The sequence below is a fragment of the Triturus cristatus genome, chromosome 10 (assembly GCF_964204655.1).
Source record: "Triturus cristatus chromosome 10, aTriCri1.1, whole genome shotgun sequence".
Classification (NCBI taxonomy): Eukaryota; Metazoa; Chordata; class Amphibia; order Caudata; family Salamandridae; genus Triturus; species Triturus cristatus.
The window spans coordinates 997331805-997350779 of NC_140593.1; the positions used below are offsets into that span (position 1 = coordinate 997331805).

Consider the following 18975-nt stretch of genomic DNA (forward strand, 5'->3'; position numbering starts at 1 on the left):
CAATGGGAACAGGTATGCCAATGACATGGCACAGTATTGTGCACGAAATCAGAATTCGGGCAATCGGGCTAAGGAAAGATAAATGTCTTCTTGCTCATTGATGTTCACCAACATTGTGGGAACTTGGGAAGAGGTAAAACAATTGCAGGATGAGGCAGGAGATGAGGAAATGAGACAGTGGGTAAAAGCAGGATGTGCCCCAAGGGAAAAGGATCATGTGTGGGTCAATCGAGATGGAAGACCAGTTATACCTGATAGCATGATGTCTACCATGGCACGGATGTATCATGGCCAGGGACATATTGGGAGAGATGCCATGATCAGGTCATTTAAGCAGACCTGGTACAATGCAAAATTCAGACTTGTGGCAGAAAGTCTTTGTCAGAGATGCTTAATATGTCAGCAGTACAATCCTGTAAGAAATACAGTAGTGAGTCTGGGAACAATAGGTCGAGAAGGAGGGCCTTTCACCAGGATGCAAGTAGATTTCATTGAGATGCCTCCCTGTAACAGACTGAGGTATGTTTTGGTAGTGGTCTGCCTATTCTCCAGGTGGGTGGAAGCATTCCCAACAAGAAGAAATGATGGGTTAACAGTAGCCAAGCTACTACTGAGAGAATTCATTCCCAGGTTCGGGTTCCCAGTGACAATTGAGTCAGACCGAGGAGGACATTTTCACAATGAGATTGTAGGATTAATTTGTAAAGCATTGAATGTACAACAAAAACTACATTGTGCCTACCGACCAGAGGCTTCTGGTGTGGTCGAACAGATGAATGGTACTATCAAAAATAGAATAGGGAAAATGTGCTTGGCTACAGGTATGAAATGGCTTGATGTCTTGCCTCTAGTACTAATGACAATAAGGTCAATTCTAGACAGAACTACAGGATTAAGTCCTCATGAAATAATCATGGGACGTGTAATGAGACGTGTTTATACCAGTCAACAAGCTGATGACAATTTCTGATGACATGGTGTTGGAATACTGTAAAGGCCTGGCTGATGCAGTTAATTCTGTGTTTCATCAGGCTGGACCAGATGCCACCACACTTGAAAAGAAGCAAGCCCATGATCTGAGCCTAGGTGATTGGGTAAGGATAAAAGTCCACAGAAGAAGAAATTGTCTGGTTCCAAGGTGGGGAAAACCACGACAAGTCATTTTGACCACGACCACAGCTGTGAAGTGTGCTGGACTGGAAAACTGGATCCATGCCAGTCATACATTGAGAATTCCAAATCCGGTGGACAGCACAGGAAAAGAATACATTGATGAATCAGAATCAAGCACTGAATCAGATGACGAAGGGTCAAAGACACAAGGAAACTCTGAAAGGGGGGAAACAGAACAAAGATCAGATTTAGTCCCCAGAAGTATCGCTCGGAGAAGAAGATTGCAGATTTCCGAATCTAGCAATTCTGGAAACGAACAAGAAGCGCAGGGTTCCAAGAAGGAACACAGGAAGAAAAGAGGAAAGAGTACTGAAGACGCAACAAAAGAAATTCGTGAAAAGGAAGTACCAGATGAGAGATTGAGAGAAATTCCACCTGAAATAACAAATCTAAGTGAACAAGGGACAGGTACAGAGAGAGAGGGACAGATTTATGCGGAAGACCCCCCGAGGAGGTGTAGGGAACTGATGTATAAAACTGCAAAAAGAGAAGAAATGGGTGAAACTGAATTATGATTAAGAGCAAGAAAACATTTTAAAGATTCCGTAAAGACAGAACAAAATTTTGGGTGGCGTGGTGATAAAATCACCAAAGGGGTGATTGCTGGAGCGGGTTATGCAAAATTTTGTATGCCCACCCCATTTTGCATGTCCATTTATTAATTAGATTAATTAATTGTAATCGTACTAATGGTTTGGAGTGATGTGGAAATAACTAATCAACCTTATTAATGACCGAAATACACGTGTGATTTGCATCTGCATGGCCTAATTACGTAAACTAAATTTTGTACGCATACTAATGATAGATAATTAGAACATTGCATGATATATGTCGCTTTGGTGATGTAATTGTGATTCGTGCTTTATTAAGTATAAACCGCATTGGGTGTTGCTTTTGGCTAGATAAATACACACACATATGGGTATTAGCGAGGGAATAACATTTAATTAGTCATTTCTATGTATCAATTACGTTTTTGTGTTTCTTTGCTTAAGTTGACCATTTTGGCCTGCCGAAAGATGGCTGACTTTGGTGCCTAACCCGACTGCCAACGCTGAACAAGGCTTGGGTGAAGAGCGCCTGCGCTGACAACAGATACACAGTGGCCTGGACCTGACCCCAGATGAACATGTACCTTTCAAGGACAGTCTGGGATGTCGTCCAAGTATTCCGAACAAAGACTGTTGTGTGAACCGGAACTGACAAGGGTCATAACCCAAAAGACACTTTCGTGAGAAAACAAAAGGATGATCCCTGATCGTCCAATCAGCGAACTCGGATGCCCAAACTTTGATACATTTTAACATTGATTTTACTATAAATTATGCTAGAATAAGAAAGGTGATGAGATCGATTCGATGACGCTCCTTCGATTCCTGATGATATGCTGACGGAGAGGACAGTGACACTGCAGGATAGCTGTTAGCCTGAATCTTTGACGGACTGAATTAATGCCCAAACTCCTGATGAACTGAATCTGCTAAAATTGATGGGCATAGATTTGCGAGACTGCAAAATTTTGACATAGAGGACGTCTTTAGCCAGAATAGGTAAATATGAATGGCAACTTGATTAAATGAATGATTTAATCTGCAATATTAATATAAATTTGGATTTGAACATCTACAGAAATGAGTTGGGTTGTTTATTCATTGAAATGTGTTAATGAAAAGGTAAATTAGAGTATTAGAATTTCACTTAAACTACAACTAACAGATCCGTCCCGGTTATGAGGGAAATACCAAATGTGAAATCTAGGGCCTAATGAGTATAAGAAAGGTTTGTAGGTTTGCTGCTCATTAGGGTAAAGTGGTATCTTCCTCCCTCATAATTCAGCGCTTGGAAGGATAATCGCCTCTTGCACGGACTAATGGCGAGTGTGTGTTGGTGTTATGGGCCCCACCAGCGAATGTATGGATAGTGTGCGTGTGTGAGATCTTTTAGTCCGTGGCAGTAGGGAGGGATTTTGCACTCCGCGCTGCATCACACGCACACGTCAAGGTGCTGGGGAGGGGTCTCCGGGGTCACCTGGGGATTCATAGATAGGTGATTGCGGCATTCGTGGTGGGTGATCTATTGTACTGTGAGGCGCATGGTACTCAGGCGGGTCATTGTTATAAATAGACCTCAGCGAACCTTGATTTCAGTGGTACTATTGGGTATAGTGAAGTTTATGGGCAACTATTATGTTTCCTGTTGTATTATGATAAAATGCGCATTACACTTGTCTTTATTCAATGCAGATGTTGATGTACTATGGCATTCCTAAAAAGTGATTCTTATGGGATGCTAGTGGATTGTTAAGGATAAGACTGTAGCAACTGGTGCTGTTGTTGACATGTTTGTTACTTTATGTAAAATGCCAATAAAGAAATTCAAAAGCAAAAAAATGTCATTCCAGCCTGAGTGAGTTCTATAAAATCAATCTGTGGCTTATAAGAAGAGACACCTGGAATTGGCAAACTTTAGATTCCCCTTTGTACGTAGTGAACAAGGGATGACTGCCAAAACTGTAAATGCCTTGACAAATGATATAGTCTGCTCCTATCCCCCATACCTGTTAGGCTCTGATATAAGAGCTGCAGCCCGAACACTGGTCTTGGATTGGCTTAGGTCTATGAAAAGAGAATCAGTCACCTAGAGCGATGATTATGGGATGCTTTACCTTGCCATAGATTTTGAGACTCCAACTTTTACTAATATCATGAGATAAATCATTTTCATAAAGAACAAGGATACAAATAAGCACTTAAATTTGGTGGGGTTTATGCAAATATCGGAGTATGGTCCAGCAGGTAGGTTTGTGGTCAACTGATATCTAAATATAAGCTGGTGTCTGAAACCACCAATTTAGTTCACCTACGGCCTTTGCAAAGACATGAGCATCCATACCCAAAGATGGAACTAGGACCAGAACCCTGTATTTTCTATCTCTGATGAACCAGATATAGGTTCTAGAATTATGGAGAAGCCCCTAGTTGTTGTGCTTCACTAGAAGTCAACAACCAGAGCCTTGAGGCCCAGTTGTCTTTTCTTGTTGTGAGGACCTGCTGCTCTGTTGTGCAAAAAGTCCATACCAAGACTGGAGTGCTGCGGAAACTGCCCAAACTTGACAAAATGCAAAGCCGTGGAGCAGACATTCTCACCTCTCTCGAAGTCCCTGAGAAAACGTTCTAGGGCCAAGGAAATAAATGGAAAAGCTTAAGAAGACTCTAGCCTGTTTTTATTGTAGATTGCCTAATGTGCTCGTACTTGCCTGTTCCAACAGCAGAGTCGACTGGCTGCATCAACCTCAAGTGAAACTCTGTGCCTAACCGTCAGAGGACACCCGGGATATCAGTGATGCAACCACAACTGGTCGCATCACTAATGTGCAGCTCAGGAGCTTCAACTCTACTTCCAGCCTTCCCAAACCACTATACCTCCTAATTCTGACTGCCACTGAAAGCAACAGTTGCATGGGATGCACTGTTTGGGTGGGGGTTTCAACACCCATATCTGCAAAGCGAGTCACTGACATGTGGACTTAATCCGGGGAAAAAATTAAAACAAAAAAAGATAGAGCCACTCCCTATCACACACACAGCAGCTGTGGTCTAGTGCCGCAAACATCCCACAGATCTGAGAAACAAGTAACACCCCAACTGTGCTGATATCTAGGGTCCCATGTTGCTACTAGTTGACAACTAAGCTATCTTGGCTAGAAGCCTGTGACTGGAATACTGATAGCTGCCCTGTTTAGTTGCAAACAGTCAACTATTTAGGAAACCCCACCTGAGGCAGGTTTAATATCACGTGTAGATAGTTACAATGAGGGGGAGTGAATGGGTTGGACGACAATCTATTCGCGTTCCACATACAGAGAGAGATATTAATTAACACTCTAAATTGGAATGCTACACCTTCGGGATAGTATAAAGAGTCTACCCCTGAGTGCCAAGAAAATCTGATTTACAAACAGGAAGAGTGAAGTCTAAAAGTTGTGCGTTATATACGCCCTAAACAATCCAATTGACGACCACATTACTGACAATCATTCCCAAGAGGTAACCTGTCGAACACCTGCTACTGAGGCTGAGCAGTCAGCAGGAAGACTGACACCAAAGAAATACATATTTTAAGAAAGTGAGGGTCCTTACCACGGACTTGAGCCAAAATGTCCGTAAACATATATTGGGAAGGGGGTCATTCATAGCTAAACACTGCCAACGTAAACACCACGGAGCACGCTTACAACGCAGAATGGAACCAGGTGACTCAATGACGCCAAGAAAGCAAAGCCCATTTGTGCCCTCAGTTTCAGAAACCATTAACGCGGGTTGTTTAGTAGAATTTCATCCGATGAAAATCGTGACCAACTAACAGAATCAATGTAATATTTAAAATAGATTTCATGATGACCCGTGTTAAGCGTAAACAACCCAACAGTGCATGTATTACAAAACTACAAATACCACCTCATAATAAACAAAAAAAATATTAACAACTCAGAGAGTGACACGGGGCACATTTACATATCCGTATTATGAACATTACAAAAGTAGACTACTACGTCTTTGACAAATGTCCTGCAATGCAAGCCAGGAAATAGTTCGGGGCTCACCCTCCGTACATTTCCTGCACCCCAAACACAACATGCCGGTAGGGTTAACAAGGCGAGGCAGTTAGTTGCTCTTCTCACCTTAAAGTCGTTACCGCTCAGGTCAACGCCTCTGATGAAGGGGAGCACCCCGGTGGAAGCCATCTCTGTGTCCCGGCACCCTGCGCTGACCACCGCTGCTCCCACCAGGGTGTGTTCGTGGATGACACAGACCTAAAGATAGCTGGGCCGCGGCCGGTGTTCCGGAACTGTGGGCAGGGAGGGACAGACTTGTACGCCTGCTGTAGCTTCGCGCTACTTCATCAACTGCGCATGCGTCGAAGAAATACCTATATTTGGCTTGTGTATTTTGGATCTTCCTGGGACTTTTACCAGAGGCATCCAGCAGCTGTGGGAACATTGAAGAAAAGAAAAAAACATTGGAAAGCAGCGTTGGATATCCCAATGTAATCTGCGAGAAAGCTAAAATGGGGCAGGATACATTAAACTGTTGATGTGTCTATAATAATATAGCACACTATGGACTGCTCGTCGTGTTCGAAATGTGGGTGGTGCGTTATCTAGGAATCTTATATATATCTAACACTATCATTTTAATCAGAAATACTGTGTATTCAATTTAGTCTACAATCTACAAAGATTCCTCTTATTACCCCAAATCTACATCTTATGGTTGCTTCTCTCATGTCCCATACTCGCTTGTGAAGAGAGTCCTGCGATATTGATTCGGGGACGCTGCTCCTCTTTCGGTTAGGCCTAAGCATTTAAACAGCTATATAGTCAGGGGTTTACAAATACTCCTAACAAGGTTGACGCCTGACTTTGAAACAGAGTTGCGCGGTCTAGTGTGCAGGAACCGTCGAGTTCCTCATTAAGGTGACGTCTTTGGAAACTATGTACTCAATGTAAAATGCTGATTGGCTGGTATGTGTTTACATGCCCCCAAGGAGGCGAGCGTCATACATCTATCGCGTAGCTCGAGCGCACCTATCAGTTTTTCAGTTCTCCTTGAAGGACTTTGAAGAGGATACCTCTGTCATATCAAGTGAACTATTAAGAGTCTTCGTGCCCCCGGGGGACTTTGCAGAATCTATTCTTGTAATCAAGCCAAGCCGGAAATGCCTGTTCAGAATAGCGGAAGAGGGTTGGTCCTCAGACAAAAGTGACCGTCGGTTGTGTTGTGTAGTATGAGCTGCGGAGGGTTCGCTGATGCTTAAAGGAACCTTGGTCTGTACGTGACCGGGCACCAGTTGACGAGGAAAGTGATGTGCTGGTGGTGATAAAGTGAGTAGAGCTGCGCACGCTGGGGTTGATATGGTGGGTGAGTAGAGCTGCGGCCGCAGTGTAGGACTCATTATTGTCAATAGATATCCCCCAAACGAGTTGCCTCGACACTGAAAAGTACATCTTCAAGATGACTGAAGTGTATAATGTTATCCTACTTCTTAAAATATGAAACCACTGCTTGTAAAGGTTTGGAACGTGAAACTAAACACACGATCAGAAAGATCCTATTTTACAATGTACTTCTTAGTTCAAGTAATGATGCCCACACCGTCATCTTTGTTATATCGAAACCTCTCCACCTTGAAAAACATATATGTATATTTGAATCTTGGAATTTACTCCCGAACTAAACAATTCTTTAAAGTCACCCGGATGTTGCCATGGCCGGACTGGGAAACCAAAGTAGCCCTGGCAAAGTTTGTCAGACCAGTCCCCGTATAATGCGTAGCGAGCGAGCCTAACCACTACAAGGGGGGTTTGAAGGGGTTCTTTCCCTAAGAAAATCTGAGAAAAATGGTGCCATCCACAACACATTTTTCATTATATATTCAATTGTATTAGATTTTAAAGCATAGTAAATGTTTATTTATTTAAGGACTTTTATGTAGTGTGAACATAAACCGTCCGGGTAGTAGAGCGCTGTACAAATAGCAAAACATTTTAAACACAGAAATACAGGCAAAAACCAGACAAAAAACACATTTTGCAGTATGTTGTACAAATAGCAGGTAGTTGTAACAGCAAACACTAAAAAGAACAGATAAAAACCAAAATAAATACAGTGAAAACATACGACTTAGAATACTCTGGATACAGAAATGTATATAGGAAAGATAGTCCGACTTGGTGAAAGGACTAATGCTGAAGGTATTAATTCAGCAACAGCCTCTTTAATTCTTTTTTTAAGGAGGTAGTCGAAAGATTAGATCTAGTTTCAAGAGGAATTGCAGTCCATATTCTAGGGGCAAGACCAGAAAAGGAGCGATTTATACGTTTTCTTGTTGTTGAACGTCTGTGGTTTCAACAATAGAGAGTTAGTGCTTCTCAGGGAGTGACTCCCACCCGATAGAACACGTTTTTTTCCTGGTAGACAGGAGTGTTGTGATGAAGATTCTTTATGGATCATGCAGGCTATCTTAAACTGAATTCTAGCTTCAAACGGGAGCCACTTGAAATGTTTCAGGTCAGGTGTAATGTGGTTGCGTTTACTGGATCCCATGATGAACTCAGTAACAGAGTTTCGAGTTCACCCATAATGGCGCCAGCATGGCTTTGGTAATCCTGCAAGAGTGGCACTCCCATAGTCTAAGGGGAAGATGACTATGGATTGGATTGCTAGCTGAAAGTCATCTGGGGGTAAAAAGGTTTTGATTACCCTTAGAGTGTTCAAATAGTAATTGGTTCCTCTGGTAGTTGCACTAATGTGAGCTTGCAAATTCAGGTATTTGTCCAACGAAATGTGTAAAAATCTAGTAGAATCAACAACATGTAGGGCGCAGTTGAACGCCGTAATGTAAGTTTAAGCCATTCATCTATGGGAGAAGAGATTGTAAGGGATGATAATGAGAAATTCCACCTTGAGGGTGTTGAGCACAAGGTGATTGCGGGTTAACCATTGTTGGGTTTTCAGTAGGGCGCAATTAAGAGTTTTGATATCTTCAGGCGAGGAAAATTTCAATTGTAATTATGTGTCATCCGCATACATGTGTTACTGTATATTTGAGTGTGGAAGAATTTCAGTGAGCGGTTCCATGAACAAGTTGAATAGCGTAGGTGAGTGTTTGGATCCTTGAGGTTCTCCAATTGAGACCGAAGTAATGTCCGACAGGGTTTGATTGACTTTGACTCATTGAGCTCTATTATGAAGGAAAGAGGAAAACAAACTTGAGACGGGACCAGATAAACCCATCCTTTTCTCCAAAAGGTCTATCATGTTGGGCCATATCAAACGCAGAGGAGAGATCAAGGAGTATAAGCAGACGGGGTTTGTTCTGATTGAGTAGTCCCAAGACGTCATCTACAATGTGCGTCAGAGCTGTTTCAGTGCTATGACCTGTTCTGAAGCCAGATTGGCAATGGTCAAGAAGCTGATACTGTTCGATGTGGTTGCAGAGTTTCAAGTGTACGCATTTCTCTAGTAGTTTTGCGAGTGTCATAGTGTTAGTAATAGGACTAAAATTGTTGAGGTCAGAAAAGTCAGCATTTGGTTTTTTTAGATTGGGGTAACCTGCCCTGTCTTTAGGCGATCGGGAAACGTGCCCTGGGAGAGAGATGCACTGATAGATATCTTTGAAGTGGTTTGAGGATTTAATTGATATTATCGATGACCTTGCAGTGCACCAGGATACCCAGCCATAATAATTTTGTATTTTTTAGGTCTCACCTAGGCAGCGCACATCCACTGCTCTAGGAGGGCCTTTAGCCATCGGTCTTCACTTTTCAAGCACTACACTCGTGCTTGTGGCGGCATCCACTGTGCAGGAGCGAGCGGCGGAGCGCCAGAAGCACAAGTGCAGTGCTTAAAAAGTGAAGCGTGCGTGCGCACGCACGCCCCACTCCCATGTGACCAGCGCTTGTTTGTTGCATGCTTGTATTCCATTCGGTTAAGGGGTTTTAACCTCCAAAGCAGCGAACAGCTTCATTTGTTTGGCAGAGTTCCAGCTGTATAAAAGTATTTGTAATTGGCGTGCTCTGTTCTGTTGTGCCTGCATAAGCTGGTTGGTATCTGCGTAGATAGCTTTGCTTATGCGAGTAACGGGACTACTTCGGATCTGAATAGTTCAGTGATATAAACGGGGCTTGGTTCAGGTAATTTTGACTCTGTGATGAATGCTTTCCGAGCATTGTCTTTTCAAATGAACTCCTCTTTAGGCGATCCAGTCTTTTCTGGCTAATGCTGATACGGTATTGTTTGACCAGTGTGGGGTGGTGATTCATTTTCTTGTTGTAGCTTGCTTAAAGGTGTGACTTACCGAATGCTTGTAGATACTCCAGGCGGTGTCATTTCCCCCGCTCCTGACAAGTTAACTTGTGGGAATCCCCTTCGGCCTTACATTTTTAGTTCGTTTAATTTTACTTTGTTATTTTCTCTGCAGTTTTAAAACACATTTGCTTGCTGTGCTAGCCAGATAGATGGCTTTATTTGAATCGGAAGACAAGCTGAACCACTAGCCAAAGTAGATTACCTCGTACCCAGGCGAGATGTTTTTCAAAGTAGACGTCACTTTAACACACAAACATTGTATCTTTCTATTGGTAATGCACTTTTAAGTGCTTAATGATGTTCCTGCTCCGAAGCCTGAAATAATATGTATTTCGACAATCTATTCAACTATACTTGGGTGTTAAGTGTTTTTTTTGTAAATAAAAAGGAATCATTCCTGATACTGGCATCTCGGGTATCCTTAACGTATCAGATCGTAATGGCAGTGTTATGGAAATGAGTATCCACCCGACAGAGTTCACCCGACAGAGCACTATTTCGTCTGACACAAGTAGAGCAGAGTCAGGCGGGGACACTGTTGCACTTCACACTTGGGGGGAGGCAGCCGCATGAGATTTGTTCAATCTTGCGTGCGGTGTATATGCCATTATAGAATCTCTCGAACCTGGTGAGCCCAGTGCGCTGCGCTTGCCACAGGTTGTTATTGTCCCACAGATTTATATATGCTGATGCCTGTCCCTATATCAAGTTTTGTGGCTCGTCGCACTTTACAGTATGATATATTTTTGGCTTTTTAAAACTAGCTGCTACTGTGAAGGATAAAACCTATAGGAGCTTGTAAAATATTCGTTTGGAGTCATTATGTGACGTTTTAAAAATGTGCTTCTCTTCTGATGCTATGGCTATATTGATTCTATATTTGCTTACACCCGTGCGTCAATCATCCTTCGTGGCTCCTTGCATTAGGCGCTTTATAGAACGATTTCAGTATGGTGCTGTTCTAGGCTCCCCAACCGGGTCACTGTGCACTTGATTTTATGTGTCCTAAAGTTTGTGTTTGTTATTACCTTTCTATGGACATGATATTGTGATTGATTGTATGGTGTACGTTTATGGTTTTTATTAATAAACTAAATTTTAAGTGTGTCGTGTAATGGACGTCATACAATCAACTAGACATGCCACAGTAGTGTGTTCAGACATGACTGATTTAGTTTCAGTCAATCATATTTGTTTGGAACTACCACAAAATTAACATGGCACATGGCTTGAACAGGTGACTTCTGACTTTAGAATCTTGAACTCGAGTGTGCACTTTTAATCCTATAGGACGTTTGCAGGGCACAATTTAGAACTGTGGCCCAGCTAATATCTCCCAGTGCAGAGAGGTTCATTATTTGATGATCTAAGGGGCGCGATGATGACTTGCACTCATGGAGCGCTGTATCGGATCAGACACAAGTAGTGACGCATATCAAAAAAGTATTACAATTTTCGGCATTTAATAGTTACTAATTTTAGAACACGTTATACGGGCCCAGGGCTCAAAGTAAACTCTGACATGCCCGTCCCAGCCTCGCTTTAAACAACCAAACAAAAGCAACGGAAAAGACTCTACTGCAGCGAATGACGTCAGCCCGGTTCCACCAAACGTGTTGGCTTCGTCATTATACTGTGGATCTTTTACGTAAACTTGACAGGCTTTCTAAACTGCTAGGCCTCTGCAGCGGGTACTAATAGAGACATAGTCAATACAAAAGTTTTAATGAACAGAGCCTCTCTTATCTTGGCTCTGGATTTTTTTAAAAAAAGAATGTGTTCTTGTGCAACGTAACTGGTGTAAAGCGCTCCAGTACCTTCGGGTCGAGTTCGTGCTCTATACACTTGTAAAAAAAAAAAAAAGCATTGGCATAGCCAATAGGTCTCGCTTTTGGGACCTTATAAATGTTTAGCCATGCAACAGTTGATGTTGTTCCACCAAGGATATTGTGCTGGATAACTAAACAATTATAAGGTCCAAAAGGCGAGACCTATTGGCTATGCCGATGCTTGTTTTACACGTGTGGGTTATAGGTCCAATTAGAAAGTCTGCATATAAAATGTCAACATGCAGTTAAAGCTCTCTTTCAGTGAGGCACGCTATCATTGTACAAAAAACACTGTAGGCATGTCGAAAAGTAATTTCTGTATTGATGTATTAACAAGGAAAGACAAAGTTTGTCAATCTTGGCATCCTATAATCGCACCACAACTTGTATTACTGTGATTAACAATTCATATATTCCTCAATTACCAAATTGTTAGGTGATTAACACTGGAAAATTTGAAAAGGAAATTTAGATCTTGACGATGGGCATTTATTACCCCCAGAGTTTCTGAGGTCTGAGCTGGAAGACTAGGTCACCTCACGCTAATTTTCAGGTAGGGGTCTTCTAGCTGAGGGAGGGCCAGTGCCGGCTTCAGCTCTGATGGCTTATAGTGAGGGAATCATTGAAGGGCCCCTACGACTGTGACACTATCACCCTCCCAACAGTGCCCCACATCTATCCCTAGCCCCTCTCTCACATATATTTCATTTGTTTCATCACCTCTCATTCCAGGGTAGAGTGTCAGAGCAGTTTAAATCACACATTCAATGAATCGTGTGTGTACATCAGTGTATAGAAAATATCACAAAAGACAAAGGGGAACTAAAAGCTGTAGGAATCACGTGTCATCCATACTAGTAGGCATTTTCTAAGAGTGTTTGGCCTAGAGAAGCACAAACTGAGGATTTAAAACATACCACAGTGGTTGGGGTTTACTTTACTAATTAGACTTTATTTGAACCCAAACAAACCCCTTTTAGAAACCTTAGCAACATTAGGATAATTAAAGATTGGGAAAAAAAATGTTTTCTAACCTGTAAAATGCAGTTTTCATGCAGCTCTTTAATGGCAGTTCCTAATTCACTGTGCTGTATTACAATTGTAACTTATAAACTGCAAGTAGCAAAATTATCTCTGTGACAAAAGCAGTAACCCACTGAATACAGCAGGCATATTATACATCTGCATTGCATTAGATGAGTCAAAACTGCCACTAGACAAAACTGATTTCTCTCCAGCAGCAATATTAATGACCACAGTTATCTTGACACATTTTTATTGTTGCCTAAAAACTACTGGATATACAAGGAACTCTGCAGTGGGTGCTTTTGAAACTTGTAACACATTTCAAAACATAGTTTCCCCAGGAGGCTGGAAGGGTGGCATGGAGGGGATTATTTTTGCAGCACTCTACACAAAACTGGCCCCCCACCCTTCCTGTCTCCCTTGGAAATGCACATTACATCCAGTCCAGCCTGGATGTCCCAACGCTAAAGAGGACTACGTCCACATATTGGTGTTGTCTAACATACATGAACATTTTCAGTTATAGATGAGTAAGCCGGGTCTGGTGGCTTAGTGGACTAATGCATCCACTGCAGGGGCCTGTTGTTCGACCTCATGGTCACAGGTTGAAATCCTGGCGGGTCCACTCAGCCTCTCATCCTTTCTGAGGTCGATAAAATGAGTACCATTGAGTTGGGTAACAATAAACATCTGTTGTTCAGTGCTAAGGTGCGCTTTACAAATAAACGTTATGTTAAGTGATCTTATTTGTTTTGAAGTAAACATACAGTCACCAAAGCACACAATCGAATGACACAGTAGTTTAATGAAATTACTTTATCTCTTTTAGAAATTCCAAGTCACTACGACTTCGGAAAGTACGCTTCATATCACTGAAATTACATGTTACACACACACTCTGCGCCACACACTTTCTGAGTTTCCCCAGTACTTCTCTAATTTTGTGGCAACTCTTTCCCCCACCTAAATATCAGACCTGTTCAAGATGGGATGTGCTTTTTTGGTTGGGGCGAACAATTTCAGTCATTAAATTTTGTTGTAGAAAGGTGTGGTGCAAAAAAAGAGAAAGTCAGGCGTGCTTATATAGCACCCTCTAAGCTCGACTAAAGTACAAGGTAAAATATTTGAACATGGTGTAAAAGAAATTATGTACAGTTTATGAAACCCTAGCCTGGCACAGGGATCTTCAGAGCTCATACTTGGGATGGCCTAAAGATGTTTGCATTTGACTTGATCGTCTTCAGCTGTAATAAAACATTTGATGTGGCATCACACTACCGACCAGTAAGTAATCTGATAAACATTGCTTTTGATGTACATATAATGGTGTCATTCGAGAATTGGCCAATTGAATGCAGTCCAAGAGAAGGAGCAGGTCGATGCTGGAATGGTATTTAAGATCTGTGTCTTATGTAGAGGCAGGATTTTGAAGATGTGTTTTAAAATATGCTTAATACAGAAATCTGGGAAAAACGGTAACACCATATGAACCACAGGAAATCGATGTTATTGTTTAGTAGCTACAGAGCTTTTTTCAGATGTAAATAAACGACAGTTTGCCAGTTTGAGTTTCAGCAGGGTTGCCTAAGGCATTCATCCTGCTCGGGTGAATATGGTAAGATGGGCAGTAGATGACTTGATAGTTCCAACACTAAGATTTGTGTTTAATAACAGACTACTAGATGCAAGGAGCCATCAAATGCCATAGCACAAAGGCAAATATTAAAATGGGTAAATGGAGCGGGGAGACCAATGCAAAAACAGTTGATGGACAGAATGCAGAACAATGTCATACATTCACCCCAGTACAGAGATCTGGGCCTAAATCCATCGTTTTTTTGCTCACCATGCCGTTCCAGTTTGAACCCAGCCATATGCAAATCAGTCCTGACCCTGTGCCTCATGGGAACAGTCCAGCCCGAACTGCCAAGCTAGGTCCTCCCTGGACTGGAAACAAGCATCCCAGGACCTGTTTCGGGGTTTCACCCCTCTTCAGCCAGGATAGCTTGATTCCAGTGGCATGGAGAGCACGGGACCCACGTCTGGGTATACTCTTCCCACTTGGGGTGACAAATGCAAAAACAACATTTGATGGACAGAATGCAAAACAATGTCATACATTCACCCCAGTACAGAGATCTGGGCCTGAATCCATAGTTTTTTTGCTCACCATGCCGTTCCAGTAGCGGGGATACATAAGTAATAGTTCTGTCTAATGTTTCAATAAGGTCGCTGTGATAACGCCTCAGTTTTGGTCCCACAAGACAATAACACATCATAAAAGTCAGAGAAAAGGTGACACATCTACATTAAACTGCTGAGTAACTTGGAAATGATACTTGTTTATATGAAATGTGAAGCCAACGACTCATGGCTTTGTTACTGTTGCCCAGCTCGCAGCAGATTCCTTTTATCAATCTCAGAAAGATGACACGTTCACCTGTGTTAGATTTCCAGTCTATTTGGTGCAGTTAGCACTCAAATATTCGCAGCAGATGCATTAAATTACATAGGTACTTACCAGCACATGCATTGTTTCAAACCAGGAGACCGAGAAAGAGCACAACAATAACATAAATATTTAAAGGGTATTGATTAAGAAAAAAATGATAAGCATACTAATGGGATTTACAAGCTTTTCTAAAAATAATAATAAAAAAAGGTTAAAATATTCGTTTAGCAATCCTCAGGAAGTGAATATTGGAGTTGCCCTCTTTTAGATTGTCAAAAACTCGTCACAGCAAACCTTCTGTCAAACGTTATGAAGTAAATGATATTGTGATGGGTCCTGTCCCTTGGCATGGGGTAGAGTTTTCAGCAGTTGAGTTCTGTGAATAGAAGTTGAATACATTAACCATGGACAATCCTTTGCCATAGTCTTCTCGCAGTTAATTTCCCAAATGGAGCTGACTCGGCCACATGCAGCATAGAACTTTTGTTTGGATTCACTTTATATATCCAGCTCCCTCCATAAAGCAGAAGCACCCCGTAGAGGACCAGCACTTAATGTTATGATAATTTGTGTAGCGCTTTATGCCATGCCTTAAAGTGCTGAACGAAATTGAAGAGGTGGAACAGTACTTCATTAAATCCTTAGCCATGTCTGAGTGTCCCCTGCTTTTTTAAAGTTTGAATTTAATATACACACATACAAAGGCACCATTTTTGCTAATAGAATGAAAGCCCTTTTTTGTACTTGACCCTCTTAACCATTCTTTATATGGTACCACATATTGCTTGTTGACTGTGTGCCCACCCACTAACAAACATTTGAGCTCTCAAGAATATACTAGGAATATTGAAAGCGATGAGGTCTATCTCTAAGGTTTATAGACTTTTTACATTTGACATTGTCTAATACATTGTGAAGTGCAATGATCTGATAACCTCCTGACCAAATTCTGCTCCTTTGATCTACTAGGTGGTGGTGATCGTGAACACTATCACTATGGCTCAGTGCCTAAGTCCCAGCATGTGGAGTTTAGTTGTAATATCAATACATTAATAAGCATGCAAAACCTCACTGCACAAGTAATTATATTGACATCCTCGGAGTTCCTAAAAACATTGTCAGGTACGGAAAACATCCCAAGGGCTTTGTGGAAAGGTACAGTGCCAACCATTTGTTACTTTTTTAGTAAGTTAAGATCGAATAATTGAGATTTGTACACACAGTAGTAAAGTAAATCGTAGAAAATAGTGGAATGTTTAGTTTTTTTCCTTGACCTATGTTCGTAAATGAACACTAATGTAAAATGTTGGTTGGTGTGCACCAGGTTGTTGGTGATAGTTTTGCACAGCAAGTGAATGTCATACTTCGCATGTGACAGGATTTCCATGCTTTTAAAACCACATGCATTGGTTTCTGCGTTAAAAAAAAAAAAGAGCGATTTAGTAGTTGGCACTGCATGTCCATACTATTGGCAGGTTGTGTCCCATTCCAATCAGGCTTGGGCATAGTTCCAAGAATTTTGCTATGCGGAACTCCGCGAAGAGACAAAAAAAACTCAGCAGAGTTCCACAAGTGTCAGGGTGCAGTGCGAACTGCTGTTCGTGCTGAACTTCCTGCAGATCAGGTAGAAATTTTACCCGAGTGGCAGCTCACACTAGCCAACTTACCGTTTGCGAGCGGAAAAAAAACTCTGCTGCCCTACGCAGAGCGGAGTTCACCGCCCAGGCCTAGTAATATTTAGAACGCTATGTTACATGTATTGACATGTAACATAGCGTTCTAAATATTATTCTTTGTTTTCTGGTTTAAAGCGAACGCAAAAATCAAATCACTATTAGTGTCTGATATTCCTAAACTACTGAAGATAGAGTCAAGAACCTAGGCCCTGCTTCTCAACATTTTGTACTTTATTTTAAATTGTTTGTGAGTGCAAGACAGTTTATTACTGGTACTATATCCCAAGTGCCCAAGCTAGAATATTTAAGTGTATTGTCCCTTGACTGGTCTGCGGTCCGTTATCAGTTGACGAAATAACATGCTGTTTAAGGCAAACTGTTTTTTTCTACAGTCGGACATGGTATTCAGCAGCAAGAAACTGCTCGAGGCCTGTAGCAAAGTTCACAAGTTTCATGTTGCTGAGGCGTGGTTATTTGCATACCAGATTTGTAATTATAAAAACTTGACTAAAAATAGCTGCGGCTAGTCATTCGGAAGGCTCCAGAGGCTTTATAAAGGAGACAGTATGGTACAATATTGCTTCGTCATCAAGCTTTTTATGTCTGTGTGCTTTTTTAAAAATAAAGAAATAAAATAAATTTATGTATTTTGTTTACCAGGTCAGACACTAGTCAGCTATGTTGAAGTCTACACACCCTTAAAATAGGAAGTTGAAGGAACAATGTCGTCCTTGTTTGTAGGTGATGGTTAGGATTTTCATAAAGCAGTAGATCACTATATGTATATTAATGAGCCCACCTGTACCATTCTACCATAATTCGATTTTGATATAATTTAAACATATTTATTCAGTGAATTATTTCTTTGTATGCAAGTCACCATTTTAACAACCTATTTTAAAATTATTTTCCCACCCCTAACTTTCCTTAACTTCTAGCCCACCTGAGATGATGCAGCCCACAATCACGTTTTCATAACTTTGTTTAAACGATTATCAGAGCTTGGTTTTTTTCTTACTGGAAACTAACTGTTAATAACCGCCATATCAGTACTGGGAATATTCTGTAGGTACCCCAAAACACGTCATTTCCTGGATTTCATTATCTACATAGTACAGGAGGCTGTCTTGCATCATCCATGAGCTAAGCGTAACATCCTCACTGCTACATCACTTCCTGTTTTTAAAAGGAGGCGCAGAAATGAACAACTCGGTTCAAGATGACGAACATGAGCACAAAAATGCTTCAACAAGGTATAATTCAAGTATTTACTTTGACCTTACTAACCTTTTCTTACGGGCATCACTCCTTTGGGGACCTGCATTTTGGTGTTTTTTCCTCTTCCTATCGAAATGGCTGTTTCTAAATCACGCTAGTTGGTTGCTGGGAAATTTACTGACACTCGTAATTGGTGCGACCCCTCCCTGGTTGATTGGGTAATAATAATTATGTCCCTGTTGCTGAGAGATGATCTCTTATTTTCACAATGTCCAATCTGTTTAATGATGAAACGGATAACTTTTGTTATTTTGTATAATTTAAAACCTATTTCCCTTGTGCCTGGTTACCGATGCATCAAGCTGTGTTTCGAGGGGACATAATCTCCTTGCTTATTGTTCCCTCCGTCACTAATAAGTATTGTTTCCTAGTCACATAGATTTCCCAAATCACAACAAATCCTTGTGATAAACTATATTTCTCTACATCACCTGGACATTTCTTTCAAGCACTGGACATTAACAGTAAATGAAGTGTTTGTTTTCTAGGCTCATTTGAACATCCACTACATAAGATGTTTCAGCATGCTAGAATTGAGTGTTTCACAGCAGATGAATGCTTTCAAAATTCTGACAGCACGCAGTAGACTGCAAGTATGTGAGTTCGAGCACAGGGCCAGTGAGGTGCTGATGAATGTGTGGTGAATTATTATACTTTTCCTTGCCTGT

General features: G+C 41.4%; 2 protein-coding genes across 5 annotated transcripts in view; one reads left to right on the top strand and one right to left on the bottom strand.

Annotated features, from left to right (window-relative positions):
- FLII (FLII actin remodeling protein) overlaps positions 1-6604 on the bottom strand; it is a 291687-nt gene extending 285083 nt beyond the window's left edge. For 2 of the 3 annotated variants that reach the window (XM_085628977.1, XM_085628974.1), the window contains exons 1-2: positions 6430-6568; positions 5858-6164 (exon numbers count right to left, since the gene is read on the bottom strand). In XM_085628977.1, the coding sequence (XP_085485103.1) occupies positions 5858-5920 (63 nt within the window). In that variant the 5' untranslated portion in view covers positions 5921-6164; positions 6430-6568. Of the gene's footprint in view, positions 1-5857; positions 6165-6429 lie in introns of all 3 variants that reach the window. The other variant, XM_085628978.1, reaches the window with a different exon arrangement.
- A 95-nt stretch (positions 6605-6699) lies between these two features.
- MIEF2 (mitochondrial elongation factor 2) overlaps positions 6700-18975 on the top strand; it is a 41901-nt gene continuing 29625 nt past the window's right edge. The window contains exons 1-2 of one of the 2 annotated variants that reach the window (XM_085628979.1): positions 6768-7060; positions 18219-18282. In XM_085628979.1, the coding sequence (XP_085485105.1) occupies positions 18230-18282 (53 nt within the window). In that variant the 5' untranslated portion in view covers positions 6768-7060; positions 18219-18229. Of the gene's footprint in view, positions 7061-18218; positions 18283-18975 lie in introns of both variants that reach the window. The other variant, XM_085628980.1, reaches the window with a different exon arrangement.